The 17471-nt window shown below is 40.8% G+C and overlaps 1 protein-coding gene and 1 non-coding gene across 2 annotated transcripts in view; both read left to right on the forward strand.

Moving 5' to 3' along the window:
• The window catches only part of XIRP2 (xin actin binding repeat containing 2), a 76004-nt gene extending 63413 nt beyond the window's left edge, over nucleotides 1-12591 (forward strand). The window contains exons 6-8 of the mRNA XM_038751778.1: nucleotides 393-9627; nucleotides 10871-11004; nucleotides 12517-12591. Coding sequence (XP_038607706.1) covers nucleotides 393-9627; nucleotides 10871-10965 — 9330 coding nt within the window. The 3' untranslated portion in view covers nucleotides 10966-11004; nucleotides 12517-12591. The remainder of the gene's footprint in view (nucleotides 1-392; nucleotides 9628-10870; nucleotides 11005-12516) is intronic.
• Nucleotides 12592-16546: 3955 nt separating this feature from the next.
• LOC119932752 lies at nucleotides 16547-16684 on the forward strand. The gene has a single exon (XR_005452487.1). It is a non-coding gene; the product is annotated as a small nucleolar RNA SNORA7 (small nucleolar RNA).
• Nucleotides 16685-17471: the final 787 nt, after the last annotated feature.

The following is a 17471-nucleotide window of genomic DNA, read 5'->3' on the forward strand; positions in this document are numbered from 1 at the left end:
TCGAAATGTCTTCACTCTGCCGCATATTGCTTCCTTTCTCTTTTTCAAATACTGAAAAAAAACACCAAAACAAACTTAGGCCTCATGCTATTTTTGCCGCAGAATGTTTTCAAGTCATATAGGCTTGGAAAGAAGAAAAAGCAGAGTGTACCAAGAATAGTTGGGGCACTCTCAGAAAGGTTATGAGAGTTGGATCATAGATTGCATGTGGAACAGAAATATCCAATATGAATGGATTGCAGCAGAGAAAGTAAGAAAAGGTTAAAATTGTACCAAATAAGTTCCCTAAACAGTCTGCATTGCTACTGCTCCAGTAACTGGATTCCTTTTGTTTGGATATATTGGGTTTATTAAAGGATTCATTTTAAAGATTTGAATTTTGTTCCTTAAAGATCGAAAGTGACTATCCGGATATTAGCTGGCCACCTTCGGTTTTCAGTTCTTCTTCTTCCGCTGCCGGTGCTTCAACCAGCCAGAGGCAGCAAGTGCTTATGACGAGGCAAGCTGAAGTGAGAGCTGCTACTTCCGCTGCTGTTCAGGCAAACTCCACTCACTGTGGAAAAATGGAAGACTTTCCTTCACCCCCACCTGACTCCCCACAAACTCCAGCTGATACGACCGCACGTTCCCAGTCCCCTGAAATCCCCACTCCTTCAGGAAAACCGCCAGTCCCTAAAGAGCTATACTCAAAGCAAAGACATTTATATGAATTAAAACGTCTATACAAACACATTCACCCAGAACTAAGAAAAAACTTAGAAAAATTCTATCGCAGTGAGGTCTCTGAGATCATTTCTAGTCAAGAGGATGCAGACAGCTCAGGGTCAGCAGGGGTTCAACAAGCTCGGTATGTATTTGAAAATACCGGCAGCGGCAGCAACCCGCAGGGCGGGAGTGCTGAACGAGAGAATCTACAGTGGGACGAAATCCTCAAGGGAGAGGTGCAGTCCATGAGGTGGATTTTTGAGAATCAGCCCCTGGATTCAATCAAAGACGAATCTTCAGATGAAGACAATGGGAAAAAAGGCATTGCAGATAAGGAAATCATTGCCGGTGGAGATGTTAAGTTTACCACGTGGATGTTTGAGACCCAGCCTATAGCCACACTGGGGATCCAGTCTTCTGATTCAGCGGAAAGAATCGACAAAATTCCAGAACTAGCCAGAGGAGATGTCCGCACAGCCACGTGGATGTTTGAAACTCAGCCGTTGGATTCAATGAATAAAATACACCAGGACCCAGAGGGAGGATCAGAGGAAACTGCCACTGAAGCCATAACTGGTGGTGACGTCAAGACTGTGAGGTACATGTTTGAAAATCAACCTCTTGATCAACTCGGGCAGCTGTACTCAGTGGACGAAGTTAACCTCCTCCAGCTCAGGTCTGAACTTAAGGAGATTAAAGGGGATGTAAAGAGAAGCATAAAGCATTTTGAAACGCAACCATTGTATGTTATTAGAGACAGCTTGGGTCAAATACTAGAAATCAAGACTGTTCACAGAGAAGATGTTGAAAGAGGGGATGTGAGGACTGCCCGCTGGATGTTTGAAACCCAGCCCTTGGACATGATTAATAGAGACTCTGCAGAAATTAAAGTTGTCCGTGGAATTTCCATGGAAGAAAGCGTCAGAGGAGGCGTAAGCAAGGCCAAGTGGCTTTTTGAAACCCGACCCCTCGATAACATCAAGGAAGAGTCTGAAGATTCTGTCGCTGAAAAGGAAGTTATCATTGGTGCTGATGTCTCTAGAAAATGTTGGGTGTTTGAGACCCAGCCATTAGATGCGCTGAACAAAACCGATGATGCAAATGTGGCACCAGCTGAAGAAATAATAGGTGGTGATGTCAAAACCACTAAGCACTTATTTGAAACATTCCCTATGGATGTTTTAAAAGACAGTCCAGATGTGGGTAGACTCCAGAAGATGGCTGCAACTGAAGAAGAAAGGGGTGATGTCAGGCATCAGAAATGGATTTTTGAGACTCAACCTTTAGAGCAGATCGGGGAAGAAAGAAAAGAGTTTGTCAGAACAGTGAAGCTTGAAGAGGTTGATCGAGGAGATGTGAGAAACTACAAACACCTTTTTGAAACAAGTAATTTGGTTAAATATGATGAATCCCAAAAGATCCAGGTGGAAGGGGTGTCAAGAGGAGCGGTTGAGTTAAATAAATCTCTTTTTGAATCAACTCCATTGTATGCCATTCAAGACAGTCTTGGAAAATATCATAAAGTTAAAACAATTCAGCAAGAAGAAATTCTGAGAGGTGATGTAAGGAGCTGCAGATGGTTGTTTGAAACAAGGCCTATTGACCAATTTGATGAGAGCATTCAGAAGTTTCAGATTATCAAAGGAATATCTGCACAAGAAATTCAAGCTGGGGATGTAAAGTCAGCTAAGTGGCTGTTTGAAACACAACCCCTCGATGCTATTAAATATTTTAGTAATGTGGAGAATGAAAAAAGTGCATCACAACAGACTACAGATGTTGTTAGAGGGGATGTAAAGACATGCAGGTGGTTATTTGAAACTCAGCCAATGGAGTCACTTTATGAAAAAGTGGAGCTAATGACAGACAAGGAAGAAATTCATAAGGGGGATGTTAAAACTTGTACCTGGCTCTTTGAAACTCAGCCACTTGATGCAATAAGAGAAGACTCGGAAGCAACAGGAAAACAGCACACTGTAAAACCTGAGGATATCCAAGGGAGTGATGTGCGCACAGCCTGTTTTCTTTTTGAGACAGAAAGCCTGGACAATATACAAGGGGAAGAAGGAAAAGAAGTTAAGACAGTAGAGCTGGATATCCAGGCTGGTGATGTTTCTGGGATGAAATATAAATTTGAAAACCAGTCCTTGGATTCCATAAGTTCTGGTTCAGAGGAAGTTTTGAAAAAGATAAAAACTCTGCAAGCTGAAGATATTCAGAAAGGCAATGTATTAAATTGCAGGTGGCTTTTTGAAAATCGGCCTATTGATACAATCAAAGAGAACCAAGAATGTAATGAATTATTCAAGATGGTTACAGATATACAGGGTGGTGATGTGAGGCGAGGGTGCTTTATTTTTGAGACTTTTTCCTTGGACCAAATTAAAGAGGAATCTTCAGAGATTAGCTCCAAGAAAACAGTTAATGAAGAAGAGATAACAAAAGGGGATGTGAGAAACTATAAAATGCTGTTTGAAACCCAGCCCCTCTATGCCATACAAGATAAAGACGGGTATTACCACGAAGTGACAACAGTTAAGAAGGAAGAAGTGATTCATGGAGACGTCCGGGGCACCAGGTGGCTGTTTGAAACGAAACCTTTAGAGTCTATCAATGAATCAGATCACGTGTACCTCATCAAGTCCGTCACACAGGAGGATATTCTTAAAGGCGATGTTAGTTCTGTGAGGTACAGGTTTGAAACTCAACCACTGGATAAAATTTCAGAGGATGAGAAAACAATTATTCCTACTGTGGACTGCGTCCAAGGCGGTGATGTGAAGGCTGGAAAGCAACTCTTTGAGTCTGAAGAATTTGATAAACGCACCTGCCTTAGGACAGTAAGCATCAGTGAAATTCAAAAGGGCAATGTGAAAACATCCACCTGGTTGTTTGAGACACGCACTATGGATGAACTGCGAGGAGATGGGTCGGAATTTGAATACATGAAGACTGTCACCAAGGAAGATTTTCAGAAAGGAGACGTTCAGCAGGCAGTGTGGCTTTTTGAAAACCAGCCTTTAGATTCCATTAAAGAAACAGATGACAGCATCACAAAAAATGTCCGAGAAGAAATCCCCTCCTGTGATGTAAAGACGACCACGTGGCTCTTTGAAACGACTCCTTTCCATGAGTTTAATGAAAAGACAGTGGAAAAGGTGGAAATCATTGGAAAGAGTATCAAAGAAACTTTAGAAGAACTGCATTCTCACAAGGTTGTCGAGTCTCATGGAATTATCATTGAAGCGGATGAAGTTGGAGATGTCCGAATGGCAAAATACAAGCTCATGAATCCAGAACCTCCTGAAATACAGAAAGAAGAAATTATTAGAGGGGATTTAAGAAATATCATGATCAACCTCCTCTCCAAAAGAGACTCTTCCAAAAGAGAGATTTTAGTTGGTGAAGGAGAGAAGGGCAATATTAGTTTGACCAAATCTCAGTTATTGAACAAATCAACAGATGTTCATATCGAAAAAGAAGAGGTAGTGAAAGGGGATATACAACAAGCGATAAAAAATCTGTTCAGTGACAAAAGGCCCGTAAAGCAAGGAATTTTAATTCAGGAAGATGAGCGAGGTGACATTAACATGACAGTTTATTCCCTTCTCCACAAAAATAATGGGCATAAAATCGAACATGAAGAAGTGATAGGAGGAGATGTGAAACACACTATTCACAACCTGTTGCTGTCCACATCGAACAATGGAATATCGGAAAGGGCTAAAATAGATGAGACTGAGAGAGGAAATGTTCAGTTTTTTACAACCTGCATCGAAGCTGGAGCGTTGGATTACCTCAAACTACTCCAGACAGGGTCAAATGAAACACTTATAGCAGGGAAACAAGACAGAGAGGAGGAAATAATCAGAGGTGATGTTGAAGGCACAAAGCTGTTGCTAAAGAAAAGGCCATTTCAGATTGAACGAACCGTTAATGAAACTGACATCATCCCAGGAGATGTGCAGAATACAGTCAAGATTTTTATGACAGAGCCACAAGGAACATCCTGTCAGGCCCCCAAAGAAGAAATTATAAAAGGTGACTTGAAAGCAACCCTAAATTCTTTCAGTCAGGCCATAAATCAGACCGAAGTTTCCCAAAAGGAAGGAATTATGAAAGCTGACATCCCAGTCTCACTGAAGTCTCTTAAAGAGCCACATGAGCGGTGGCAAGAAACTCAAAAACCTGATGTCATCCCCGGTGACATAGAGCAAGCCATCGAATCCCTGGAAAAAGCAATTACCACGAGAACGGAAATTCTGAAAAAGGAGGTTATCCGAGATGATCTCGAAGCAGCATTGAGATCTCTGAATGAAGTCCAGAGGTCTTTAAAGGAGGTAGCCCCCGGAGCGGCAACCCCGGAAAAATCTTCTGAGGATCTGAAAATGGCTCAGGTCAGTGAAGCCGTCCAGAGAGGCCCCAAAGGCATTGCCCTGCGGCCCGTGCCAGACACACGTGAGCAGGCAGCCCAGCTCCACAGTGGGCTTGGAGCTCACAAGCAAATCACTGTCCAACCTCTGCAGGACAGTCATTCCGAAAAGTGTGCCAAGGGAACGATTCCCCGCGAAGCACCAAAAGGCACCGTAAAGATCGTCGTTGGTCGTGAACACAATAACGACGCTCTTGAGAAAAGTTTAAGGAGATTATCAGAGTCACCCCACAAATTTCTTGAAAATTTTGCTGAATTGGGGGGAAGCACTGTACTGCGGGGAGATGCAGGGAGGAAAGGGACTGGTGGTAAAAATGAGCAAGGGAACCACACACCCATTGCCATCGGTTCAGGGAAGAAAAGCGTAAGGATTGGGAAATCAGAGACCGAAGACAGAGTGTTGAAGGCGGCTGATGCCTCCACCGCCACCCTGACCGTTGACCAAGGAGCCGGAAAGCCACAGGGTCCATCTGGTATGCTGGGAAGTGGGCCTCGAGACAAAGAAACTTCCCATACCCAGAGTCAGAAAAAGAAGGAAAAAGGCATCAAAGTGTCAACATCTGGCCAAAATTCCAAATCCAGTCTGGCCCCTCAGCCAACAAATGTGGCTGGCAATGGGACAGGTAGAGAGCCTGACTACTGTCAAGAGCTAAGGTTGCAGCAGGAACTGAGGCATGCTCAGAGTTATAGTAAGGTTTCTGAAAAGAAGGAAATTAATCTTCCACCAGGGCAGCCTTTTAATCCTTTGCCTGCAGTGGATGATATGCAGAATGTATCGAAGTTGAAAGTCACAGAAGAAAGCTACCACAAATTGAATGCTACCGGAGAAAGACAAAAGACTGATGTTCAGCCATGCAGCAAGAACCTTAAAGCAAGAACTGATGTCACATCAACCTTAACAGTGGCCGAGGAGAAGTCCTCTACCTCGATCAAGTCGGCTAAGGGAAATGATGGGCCAGAAAGGGATTCTCCTCTTCCCCCACCATCTCCACCTTCACCTCCACCTTCAAATGCATCATCTGAAATTGAATTTCCTCTGCCCCCGCCGCCTCCTCCAATGACGCTGTCTGATAATCAGATGTTTCCTTCATTACCATCAACAGAAAAGGCAAACGTTGATTTTGAGAGTTTTCCTCCACCACCACCACCGATTGATGACAGATCGGAGAGGCGGTGCCCCTCTGGCTCTCTTCCCCTTCCACCTCCGCCACCTCCTCTGTTACAACCGGCATCTCTACTGCCTGGGGAAAGTGGCAGGGTCCGACAGAACTCTGAAACTTCCACCCCGGCAGTAAAGCCCCCAAAGAAATTCCCCAAACCTAAGCACTTCAAGCCACCGCAGGAAAACCCAGTTGATGCTTCTCCAAAACTTGAATCAACTGCCCTTAATCCTAATTCGGAAGCTGAAATGACCCAAATGGAAGAGAAAAATGAAAAGAGGGTAACAGGTCTGGTGGAGCCCACCCAGGTTAAAAAGGGAAAGAGGGTCATCAATCCTGTAGAGGGAACTGGACAATCATCAGATTCAGAGGCTCATCAAGGGCTTCCATCATCCAAAAAACCTCATCCATTTCCTGCAGATTCAGCAAACGCAAGCCCTAAGCCTTATGTCAGAAAATTTAAGACTCCTCTAATGATTGCAGAGGAAAACTACAGACTACAAAAGGAAGAGTCTGGAAAAAGGAAAGAGCAAAGCTCATGCCAAGAGGATGTCAAAGCTAAAAATCTGAGCCAAGCAGAAGCAGAGTCAGAAAGGCCAAGGAAAGAGAATCGTCCTTTGGAACCAAGCTCGCTGGTCACAACAGCGCAGTCAGACTCTGAATATCAATTCAGCATTCAAGCTTCAGGACCTTCAGATGATAAGCAGCTGTCAGCATCAACAACAGTGTCATCAGCAACTGGGAAGCTCCAGAATGTTTTAGAAATCTCTACAGCTGAAGACCAGATTCAAAAAGAAGTTCTGCAAGGTTCAAGGAACCTATCACAACCCAGTTTAGCTTATCAAATGGAACAAATCCATCAAAAATTTACTACACATGAAAGAGAACAGAAAATAGATGCAGAGAGTTTGCCCATGTCTAAAAATAAGACAAACGCTCCAAGTTTCAAAGTTAAAACTGTCAATCTTCCAACTGCGGATCAGAGCTCCAAGAGGGCCCTTCAAGATTTTGAAACCCACAAGAAATATCTTTGGTCAAATGCTCAAAATCGTGCCCTGCATGAGTACCCGAAAAGTCAGGAAAAAGAATTAGGCATGGCTATTAGAAGAAAACAAACTGCTGCTGAGGAACATTGCCATTCGCCTAATGGGGAGGAAAGGCTGACAGACAAAACGCCCTCGAAGCCAAGAAGGAATACGCAGGGCGAAAATAGAAATGTAATTCGTGGTCAAGAACAAGAAAGAACAAAATCAAAGGATGAGAAAGTTTCAGTAACTCAAGAAAATCAGGGCAAGACATCTCTGGCTCCAAATGAAGAGAGAGAAGTAGTTCAAAGGAAGCAAAAACACCTTAAGAATAAATCAACAGAGAAGGTAGTCAAGCAAAAGGTTACTGATATGCATCTAGACTCACAGGCTCAGAGTTTTCAGCAAACGCAAATTAATACTTCTGAAAGTACAGACAAACCAAAAACGTTGTCCCAGCAACATATTAGTGTGCAAGATGGAGAATATCTCCGAGTCAGAGGCACAGAAAAGAAACAGGTCTTCTTCAATACTAAAGATTCAAAGCAAGAGATTACACAGAACAAGCCCTTATTCCCTACCCTGAAAGGATCACAGCAGGAGGATGAAAAATATACAGTAAACATATTGGAATTCTTGAGAAAACGGGAAGAACTACAGCAGATTTTGTCTAGAGTGAAGCAGTTCGAAGTGGAGCCAAATACAAATAACATTAAAACCTTTCAGACATTTTTAAATATTATCCCTGGGTGGCTGATAGATGAAGAATTTATCGCTCATGTGGCAAAAGAAAACAATTTAGAAAAAATGAAAGAGGAAATAATACACATTAAAGCTGAAGCAGAGGAAATGCTTTTGTCCTGTGAAAACATGATTAAAACAGCCATGATGTCCACACAAGCAGTGAAATTGAGAAGTGAATCTGCAAATCATAGTAGAGCATCCCAGAAAATATCAAATGTGAGCATTAGTTCTAAGAAAAAAGTACGTGAGAAAGAAAGTAAAGTAGAAAAAGCATCTCAACAGGAAGTAAAACCCCGCCGGGAAGTTAAACGTATGGAGTGTACGGTTTCTTCTCCCTTGTTGAAAAAGCGATCACCATCACCTACCTACATAACAATCGAATCCACTGCAAGACGAGAGGAGACTCCTGTTAAAGACAGCTCTGTGAGGGGGGAAAGTGCACCCATTCCTCTACCCGTGAAGCCGACATCCAGAGTGCATAGGGCATCTACCTCTCCCTCGCCTCCTAGCAATCGGGCCGAGCAGCTTGCCAAGCTGAAAGACACCACTGCAAAATTAGCTCAAGGCACCGCTCAACATCAGTCTATCCCTCCAGGTCCAATTGTCGAAAAAAGATCTGAAATCATCCAATCTCCCGCAACTCTTCGTCGACAAATTAAGATTGAGCTGCGTGGGAGGGAGAGTTTGCCGAAGACCTCCATACCTATAAGTGTATCTCATGTTACTCCTGATTCAGACAGAGATGCCAAAGAGGCCCAGGAAGAAGTTAAGAAAGTAGAAAAAAGGAAGACCTGTGTTCGCCACGATTTAGGAAATATTCCTGGATCCATAGTGCCAGAAGCAGAAGGCTACGATGCAGTTGAAATCATACGTAAAGTTGAGGTGCCTAAGGTTGGTTTATCAGGGCCCACTCATAGGTATGAAGCATCCAACCAAACCGTCCATATGGCTGAAAGTATAGTAAATGGCCACGAAGGCATGCTGAACACATGGATAAGGGAGTTTGAGGATATGCCAGGTTTGGGGGCAAAATCAAATGGAAGAGTATTTGCAAATGGTGAAATAAACCACAATGTAAGGCAAGAAGAAAGATGCACATTTAGTAAGGAGGAAATTGGTTCATCATCTTTGGACAATGAAAGCTTAAACAGTAGTTTCAGGAACTTTTCTTGCAGTCAACCCAGAGAGCCTCTGGAAAGGTCACCTTGCGAAACACCGGTGGTGTGTTCGGAAACAAGATCCCTCAGGAAATGTTTCTCAGGGGTGGACGCCTTTGATAGTAAAGTCGTGGGTTCAAGGACAGCGGCCTCTTCATCCCAAAGCCCCGAAGGCGTCAAGTCTGGGTTTGACTTCAAGCATGCCCCGCCAACTTACGAAGATGTCATTTCCGGGCACATTTTGGATATTTCAGCTGCAGATTCACCAGAAGATTTACTGAGGAATTTTCAAAAGACATGGCAGGAGAGTGAAAGAGTCTTCCAAAATCTGGGTTACGCCATCTCAGAAGCTTCTGAAACTGAAATGAGAAGCACCTATCATGAGGAAGCTGCTTTTAAAAGTGGTAAATGAGCATGCAAAGTGTGAAGAATTGCCCACATGACCCAATTCCAACAGTGCTTGTGTTTCATGTTTGTGAATGAAAAAGCAACCTAATCTAAAACTAACAAATGCTTTCTCCACTCTGACTTCCTCTCTGAGCACTTGTTGTAGCCACCTTTTTCTTTCCAAAGGTATCCACTGTGTGGGAAACTAACGAATACTGATAAGCTCGGTTTTGAAACTTGTGTTCATCAGGATAGCTAACGTAACGTGGGATTAGCATTGCAACAAAAAGCACTTCATGAAATTCACAGAAGTTAAGATTTGTAAGAAGAATGCCTTTTATTAAATTCATTTGGAAATGTTGTGGCAGCCAACCCTGACAGATAGCCATTGATATACTTTTAACTGTCAACGTTGAGTGGAATTTTATTTGGATTCAGTATGACCAAGTAATAACCCAGGAAACAATTTATAATGTTCATATCTGTCTTAAGGTTTCTTATTGATCTGTTTCTTCGATGAAAGTGTAGGTCTTGAATTGTACTTTTTTTTTACGTTAAGTGGTCTTTGCTTAGGGTAGGCTGTAACGTCACTGCACTTTTTAGTCTATAGTACGGTTTCATCGCCCTTCATAAGTCAAGCTGAATTGCCTTATAGGCATTTCCTATGTACAGTAGATTGTCTACTATGTTTTTCTTCAGACCCAGAACAACCTTTGTTTTTCCTACTACAGACTGCTTCTTTTACAATTAATGATGCTTCACAGAGAAAGGATTTGGTATAATTAGCTAATGTTATTGCAGCTAATTCTGTCTGGCAACTGGAAAGAAATAGAAAGCATAAAAACGAGAATGGCAAAAATGCTAATAATCAAGCCCTTATATTTCCAACGTAGGTGTCTTGTTTAGCAGGTTAAGGTTGTTTCTGGGAACACTTCTGCCATAATAAAGCAAATCTGCCCCATCATTTTCCAGTGTTCAGCTTCTGCTAGTGTAACTCCCAAACACATGGCGAATAAAAATTCCAAAATTTACTCAAATGCACATCTATTTATACATGCTAACTTAGAGAAATGAATGTCTGAAGTATGTAAATTGCCTGGCTATCAAAGTATGATAGAGTGAGACATTTGCTCATGTACAAACTTTGCATAGAGAACACAGTTGTGTGGACTAATAAGAAAAAAATCCTTTATTAATATCGGTGTCTGAGAGGTGCTTGAAGACAATGCCATTGTGACCTTTGTAAACTTTTGCTTCTAGAAACTTCCACTTCAGGACAAGGAAGCATGCGCACTTTGTCAAAAGACAGTTTATCCAATGGAATCTCTAGTAGCAGACAAGCAGATTTTCCATAAATCCTGTTTCCGGTGCCACCACTGCAACAGTAAGCTAAGGTAAAGAAAGTGATTGTGCCCTGGAGTATTCATTTTGGAATTCCAAAAGTGTCAAACAATCAGTGGTACTTATTGAGCACTTTCTATGGGCAGAGCACTGTGCTAAACACTTAGTCCTTGGGCTGATCCCACATTAACTCTCCTGGTGGTTCTGCTAGAGGTATGCTACTTTAAACATCTCTAGTGAGGAGAGGGTTGGTTATCTTGGGGTAGAGGAGGGACAGGTGTTTTGACCAAGACTTCTCTGGGTTACTAAGGGCTTGAGGTATCCCTCTTTGTTGGGTCTTTTGATTTATGGGTGGATCAGCGAGTTTAGTGGTTAGAAAATGACCTTACAGAGTGAAAGGAAATTGAGTTGTTTATCTCAAATGGCTGCATATTTAATCCCTTGTTCTGTTTAGGGTTTATGGGTGGGCTGTCAGCGAAGAGCAGTTTGAAATCTCTCAGAGCAGAAGTGACTTGTTTCAAACTTGAGGGTTTTCTTTACCTGTTTCTAATCTGACAAAGATGCTTTTAGAATAACACGGCTTGTACTCTTAAAGAACTTTGTGCTATGCAAAAATTGGGTCTATAGTAACCAATAATTCTGTGGGAATTATTGGGTTGGGGATAAATGGTTCAAGAGTTATTACAGAGAGGGATATTTTTTGATACCTACGTTTTCCCCACCACTAGCAGAATACTTTACAACATTGGCACCTAAGCTGTTTTACTTATTGAAAAACTGTGAAGTTACAGACACACAGATGGAGATCTGTATGATACAGAATAATAAATCCCAAGTAGAGGTTGGGAAGCATAGCAGCATCACACTTGGATGGATGCCAAGTACATGCAGACAAGTTTCCTTCCGCGCCAATATACTTTGATCAGTGGACCAGCGCTTAGAACAGTGCTTTGCACATAGTAAGCACTTAATAAATGCTATTATTATTATTATTATTATTAATGGACCAATACCCCAAACAGACTCGTTTTGTAGAAATAATGTCCCCTACTACTTCCATCATGCTAAATCCAAATTGTATAATGAAAACATGTTACAGCAGTGTTCCCTTTTCTAAAAAGGAACATCAAGTGACATAAAACATGAATGTGAAGTCCTAACTCTACCTGAACCTCTACGCAGAGAGAGTATGGTATCTTTGCCTATGAACCCTGAAACTGAGGTGCCCGTCACTGACCTTGAAGTGTCAGGTCCCTACACCCAAACTCTCCCCTGCTTCCTCCCTGGCAGTGCTTTCATACCACACAGGGACCTATTTTAATTATCGAGCCTGGCAATCCCTCAGCAACAGTTCACCTCTTCTGGATCTGTATGACTTAATCTCTGCAGTAAATTGAACATTTCTGACTCTGCAGTACTTACCTCCAACCACAATCTGGCACCTCCTAGTAAGCTTAAACGTGACTCACAAAGAGAAAGGAAAATTGAACTTGAATAACTCTGGGAAGTGGTGATGGACTAACAGGTTATGTCAAATCTTTGTTTTTGTTTTTTCTCCTTGCTAGCTTGGGAAATTACGCATCTCTCCATGGACAAACCTACTGTAAACCCCATTTTAAGCAACTTTTCAAATCCAAGGGAAATTATGATGAAGGTTTTGGACATATGCAGCATAAAGATAGGTGGAGTTCCAAGCCACAGAGCAGTTCAGTGGACACAGTCCATAATGAAGAAAAAAATCCAAATAAAAACACACCTGCAAAATCAAAGCTGCCTGATAATCAGGAGTCGGGCGATGACGAAGGGCTGGGGGAAGGATTGAAAAAATCTGGAGAGAGGGGGAAGTTAAAAATCACCTGGCCTCCTTTCAATGACTCCCCCAAGAAATCCTTTGCTATTGAGGAAGAGTTCAAAGTGAATAAACCAAAATGGCCCCCAGAAGGTTTCCTGTCAGGAAGCTGCTGTATATCTGCAGACAGTCCGACCAAAAATAACAGTGAACAGAAGTTAGAGAATGCCCATGGTCATGCTGAAGAGCGAAAAGGACAAGAGAATGATGATATTTCTCCTTTGCAACTAAATCAGCAGTCTAGCCATATGTCTCTGAAGGAAGACATTACAGGAATTGGTGAAATGAAAATATGTGATGCTGGGAAGGAAAAGAAGAAAGAAGAAAATAGTGATGTTCAAGATAAGGTGAATGAAGCTGAAGATTCTTTGAATAGGAGGAAAAGTGAAATGGATCTTAATGACATTAATATGGTTGTGCAGAGGGCTGAAAAGGAGAAAGATGAAAAAATTAATGAGCCCAATAGTGATGGAGTTTTACAGGTTACTAACGCTGATGATGAGACTGTGCTAGAAAATCATAAAGAAAATTTGAATAAGAATAATAACAATAATTATGCAGCAGGCTTAAATTTGAACAATTGTGAGCAGAAGACATTTATCTTTGATATTCCTCATCCATTACCAGGATCAAGCGAGACAAAACATACGAGCTCTGAATATGCAGCTGAAAGGTTAGAGAATGTGTCTAGGATTTCAGAGTTACTGGGTATTTTTGAATCTGCAAAGAATCACTCTAGGGATGGTATGACCGTAGCACTTGATAAAGCGAATGCCCGAGATACAGCACATAATCCTGTTCAATCTGCTCAAGATGCCACTTGTCCCAAATCAGTTACCAGCAATGCAGTAGTGTCGAAGGAAACCCCAAGTATACAGTTCCCTTTTGAGACAGAGTTGCTGAACACCAAGGAGGCACCAAAAAATGATGAAAACTTGTACAGTGTTTTCTCTGACACTGGGAAAAACCCTTCTTTTCTCAAAAAGAATGAGGCATGTTTAGGCTCTAGTCTAATAGATTCTGTCCATGTGAAAAGCCCTTCCTGCTGGTATATAAAAGAACATGAGAATGGTATTAATAATTGTCAAGACGGTGAAATAATAGAAGTGAAATGCAGTGGCAGAAGCTCAAGTTTAGACTCTCTGAATGCAGAATATTTGGCATTTCCGTCACTTCCAAGAAGTGAAGACCAACTCACTATTGAAGAGCAAATTAAAAGAAATAGATGCTACAATGACATTGAATGAAAGTTAAGTGATCTGTTAAAGTTGTTTTCCATAAAATTAAGGGAAAGGCTTTATTTATGTCCATACATAATATTTTAGGCTTTTATAAGCACTGCTGCGGTAACGTGATACGGAGAAATTTCAAATCTATTACAAAATTAGTTTTTCTTATATTGTTACCCACTTTTTATAATTTGAGTAAATCAAATATTTTCAGAAATCGAACAATCAACAGATTAAAAGAACATTTTTTATGTTTTTCTATGAACCTTCACTGAAGTGTGTATTTCTGAAAATATATAGACCAGTGAGTGGCCTTCTTAAAGGACAAAACCATTCTCACTAGTTTATATATCCTAATTTTACATTGTTTGTTATTTCAGCTGACCTGGAAAGTATAGCAGCTGGTATGCCCAAATAGGAAGAAAAATATTTCCCAAACTGTTTTTTAGCTATTGTTATAAGTAAATTAGCTACTGCTCCAGAGGGTAATACATGCCCTTATTTTTGTATCTTCTAATCCATACATATTTCCCACTAGAAATACCAATATGCCTGTTGACTATTGGAAACTAGATATGGTAAAGTGTGTTCACTCTCCACCTTGCTGCCAACCTAAAAGAGGAATTATTGTAGCCCAGAAAATGCTATTACTTGTAAAGAAAAAAACCCCCAAAGGATAAAGGTTTTAAAATTTCTAGGAGAGTCATTAATTTTCCAGTGGATCAGAGGGGAACCGCGTTGAGGAATCAACTAAACAGGGAAGGTAATCATTGTGACTGTTTTAATAAATTATTCACATGTAGTTTTTTTTGAAAAAAAAGGCTATTTTAATGCAAAGTAAGAACAACAAATCACTTTCAGCACTTTTTAATTCTTAATACATAGAATAGTTTTCCTTGTAGCAGTTATTCTTGCTTGCATGAAAGAGTAGAAAAGATATTACTTCATGGCTGATCATTTCCAATAAAGGAAACGTTTCAACATTCTGACTTGAATTTTTTGCTCAATGTTGATGTAGTTGCATGTTTTCAGCATTAACTCAACATCTGTAGGCAAAGACGAATTATCATAATAAAATATTTTAAACATGCACACATCTTAGTAACTTCCTGGGTGTGGAAGTAGGATGCAAGGTGTTAAAAAGTCATTAGAAAATGTTGTACATTTTGTTTTTTTCTTTCGGGTCAGTGTGTCCTCAGAAGATTCTGTGTCCTACCTTTTAATGGCTTTTAGCAGAATATTGTGGAATTCTGCTGATAATGACAAAGCACAGGAATATAATAGCAAATTCTTAATCTGAATTATTGTATTCTTTACTTTTTGAATTATTAGTGACACAAGTCACTTAAGCTAAGACTACATAAAAGTTTCAATTGGCTTCTATTCATTTCATTCAACTTCAAAGTGCGGACTGCGTTGCCTAAGCACTTATTTTCTTAAATGTTTCTTCATTTTTTTCTAGTGGCAAACTACTGAGATGGCACAGATAGTAAAACACCCATCATAATAACACAGCCACAGGTGTGTGAGTGAGTATGTATATTAGTCTGGGGTGCCACTTTGCCAGCTATAGGAAATAAACTTGGAAAGAAATTATGTGAAATTGCTTTCCGAAAGGGATTCTGTCCAAAGGGGGAGGGACAGAATGAGCATTTATGTATCTCTTGTGGGTTCTCCATTGCAACCACTGGTGATCCACTTGTTTACTGTATGACCTGGGGCAAGTCATTTAAGTTCTCTGTATTTCCATTTTCTCATCTGTAAAATAAGGATTAAATACCAGTTTTGCCTCTTCCTTAAACAGTTAGCTCATGTGAGACAAGAACCATGTCCCCTTAAGTATCTTGCATCTACTTCAGGTTCTCAGTACAGTGTTTAGCACATAGCATTCAACACACACCATTTTTATCCACTACACTGTAAGATCCATAAGGGCAGGGATCATGTTTACCAACACTGTTGTACTTTCCCAAGCAATAAGCACAGTGTTCTGCACACAGTAAATGCTCAGTAAATACTATTGATTGATTAATTGATTAAAAAGAAAATCTATCTAATGGTAGATTTTATGGGTACTTCCATACTACAAAGTGGGTTTGGGCGACACACATATACTGGCCCTTTAAATTGATGTGTAATTACACTATTTTGTATGCATGTGGATCGGGAAAACATTTATCAGGAAACTAGAAGATCCAAGACGGAAAAGATGTGTTTTCTTCTGTTTTGATGGAGTCACTGATGAAGAGATAAAGTGGTAATCATTAGTTTAAAATGAAAGAGTTTTATCAATGCCAGAAAATTAACTCATGGTGAGAAATCAGGAAGTGGAAAAGCAGAAGAGCAGTAAAACATATTTTTTTATCATTCTCTAATTTTGAGAACCTAGGACAGCTGTCATTCTAATGGAAATGTTTGAAGTGCACTGACTCTAACCAGGTTGATAATCTAACCTCAGAAAACCAAATCTACATTAGGAGAAGAAACAAGTTGCCTATGGGGTTCCTAAAAATAATGGCCCTCTCAGGGTTGCACCTGGAGAGTTTCCAGTACTCTACCAGTTTCGACTATGGGAGGAAGAGTCAAGCAGAGGCATATCCATTCCATTCCTGGCTTGGGCAGTGGCTAGTGAGTGGAAGGCAATCTGCTACAAGTCAAAACTCATATGTGCAGCATGGGAGAAAGTTGAGGGTGGAGACTCAAGGATACTGCATGGAAGGAGACAATGGTAAACCACTTCCGTATTTTTACCGAGAAGACTCTATGGATACACTACCAGAATGATTGCAGATGGAGGTGGGGCCTTCTGGGAGAGATGCATCCATGGCATTGCTGTGAGTCAGAGACAACTCGACAGCATAAGACAAGGCAAGATCAAGTTTTTTCAATTCATTTTAGGCACAATCATAAAAAAGCCCATGAATAATGAAAACTCAAAAATTTGGAATGAAATTGGTATAAACTCTTACTGTTACCATCCTTTTCTGTTTATAAAACATCTTTATCAAACATGGCAGGTAGCTTTCTATTATAATGTTGTGGATTGGTAACTGTTTTTTATTTCTTAAAATCCATCCTTGCATGATAAACCCAGTCACCTACACATTATCAAATCAATAGATGGCATTTTTTGAGAGCTTACTGGATACAGAGCATTGTACTAAACACTTGGGAGACTGCGATACAATAGAGTTGGTTTCCTTTTGGGCTGTCTTCATGAACAGAGGAACCAATCAGTTATTCAGTTCTCCAATTCATTTGGAGAATTTCATTCTTTTAGACTGTGAGCCCACTCTTTTAGACTGTGAGCCCACTGTTGGGCAGGGACTGTCTCTATGTGATGCCAATTTGTACTTCCCAAGCGCTTAGTACAGTGCTCTGCACATAGTAAGCGCTCAATAAATACGATTGATTGATTGATTGATTTGGGCAGTGCAGACAG

This window comes from Tachyglossus aculeatus, chromosome 9, assembly GCF_015852505.1.
Source record: "Tachyglossus aculeatus isolate mTacAcu1 chromosome 9, mTacAcu1.pri, whole genome shotgun sequence".
Classification (NCBI taxonomy): Eukaryota; Metazoa; Chordata; class Mammalia; order Monotremata; family Tachyglossidae; genus Tachyglossus; species Tachyglossus aculeatus.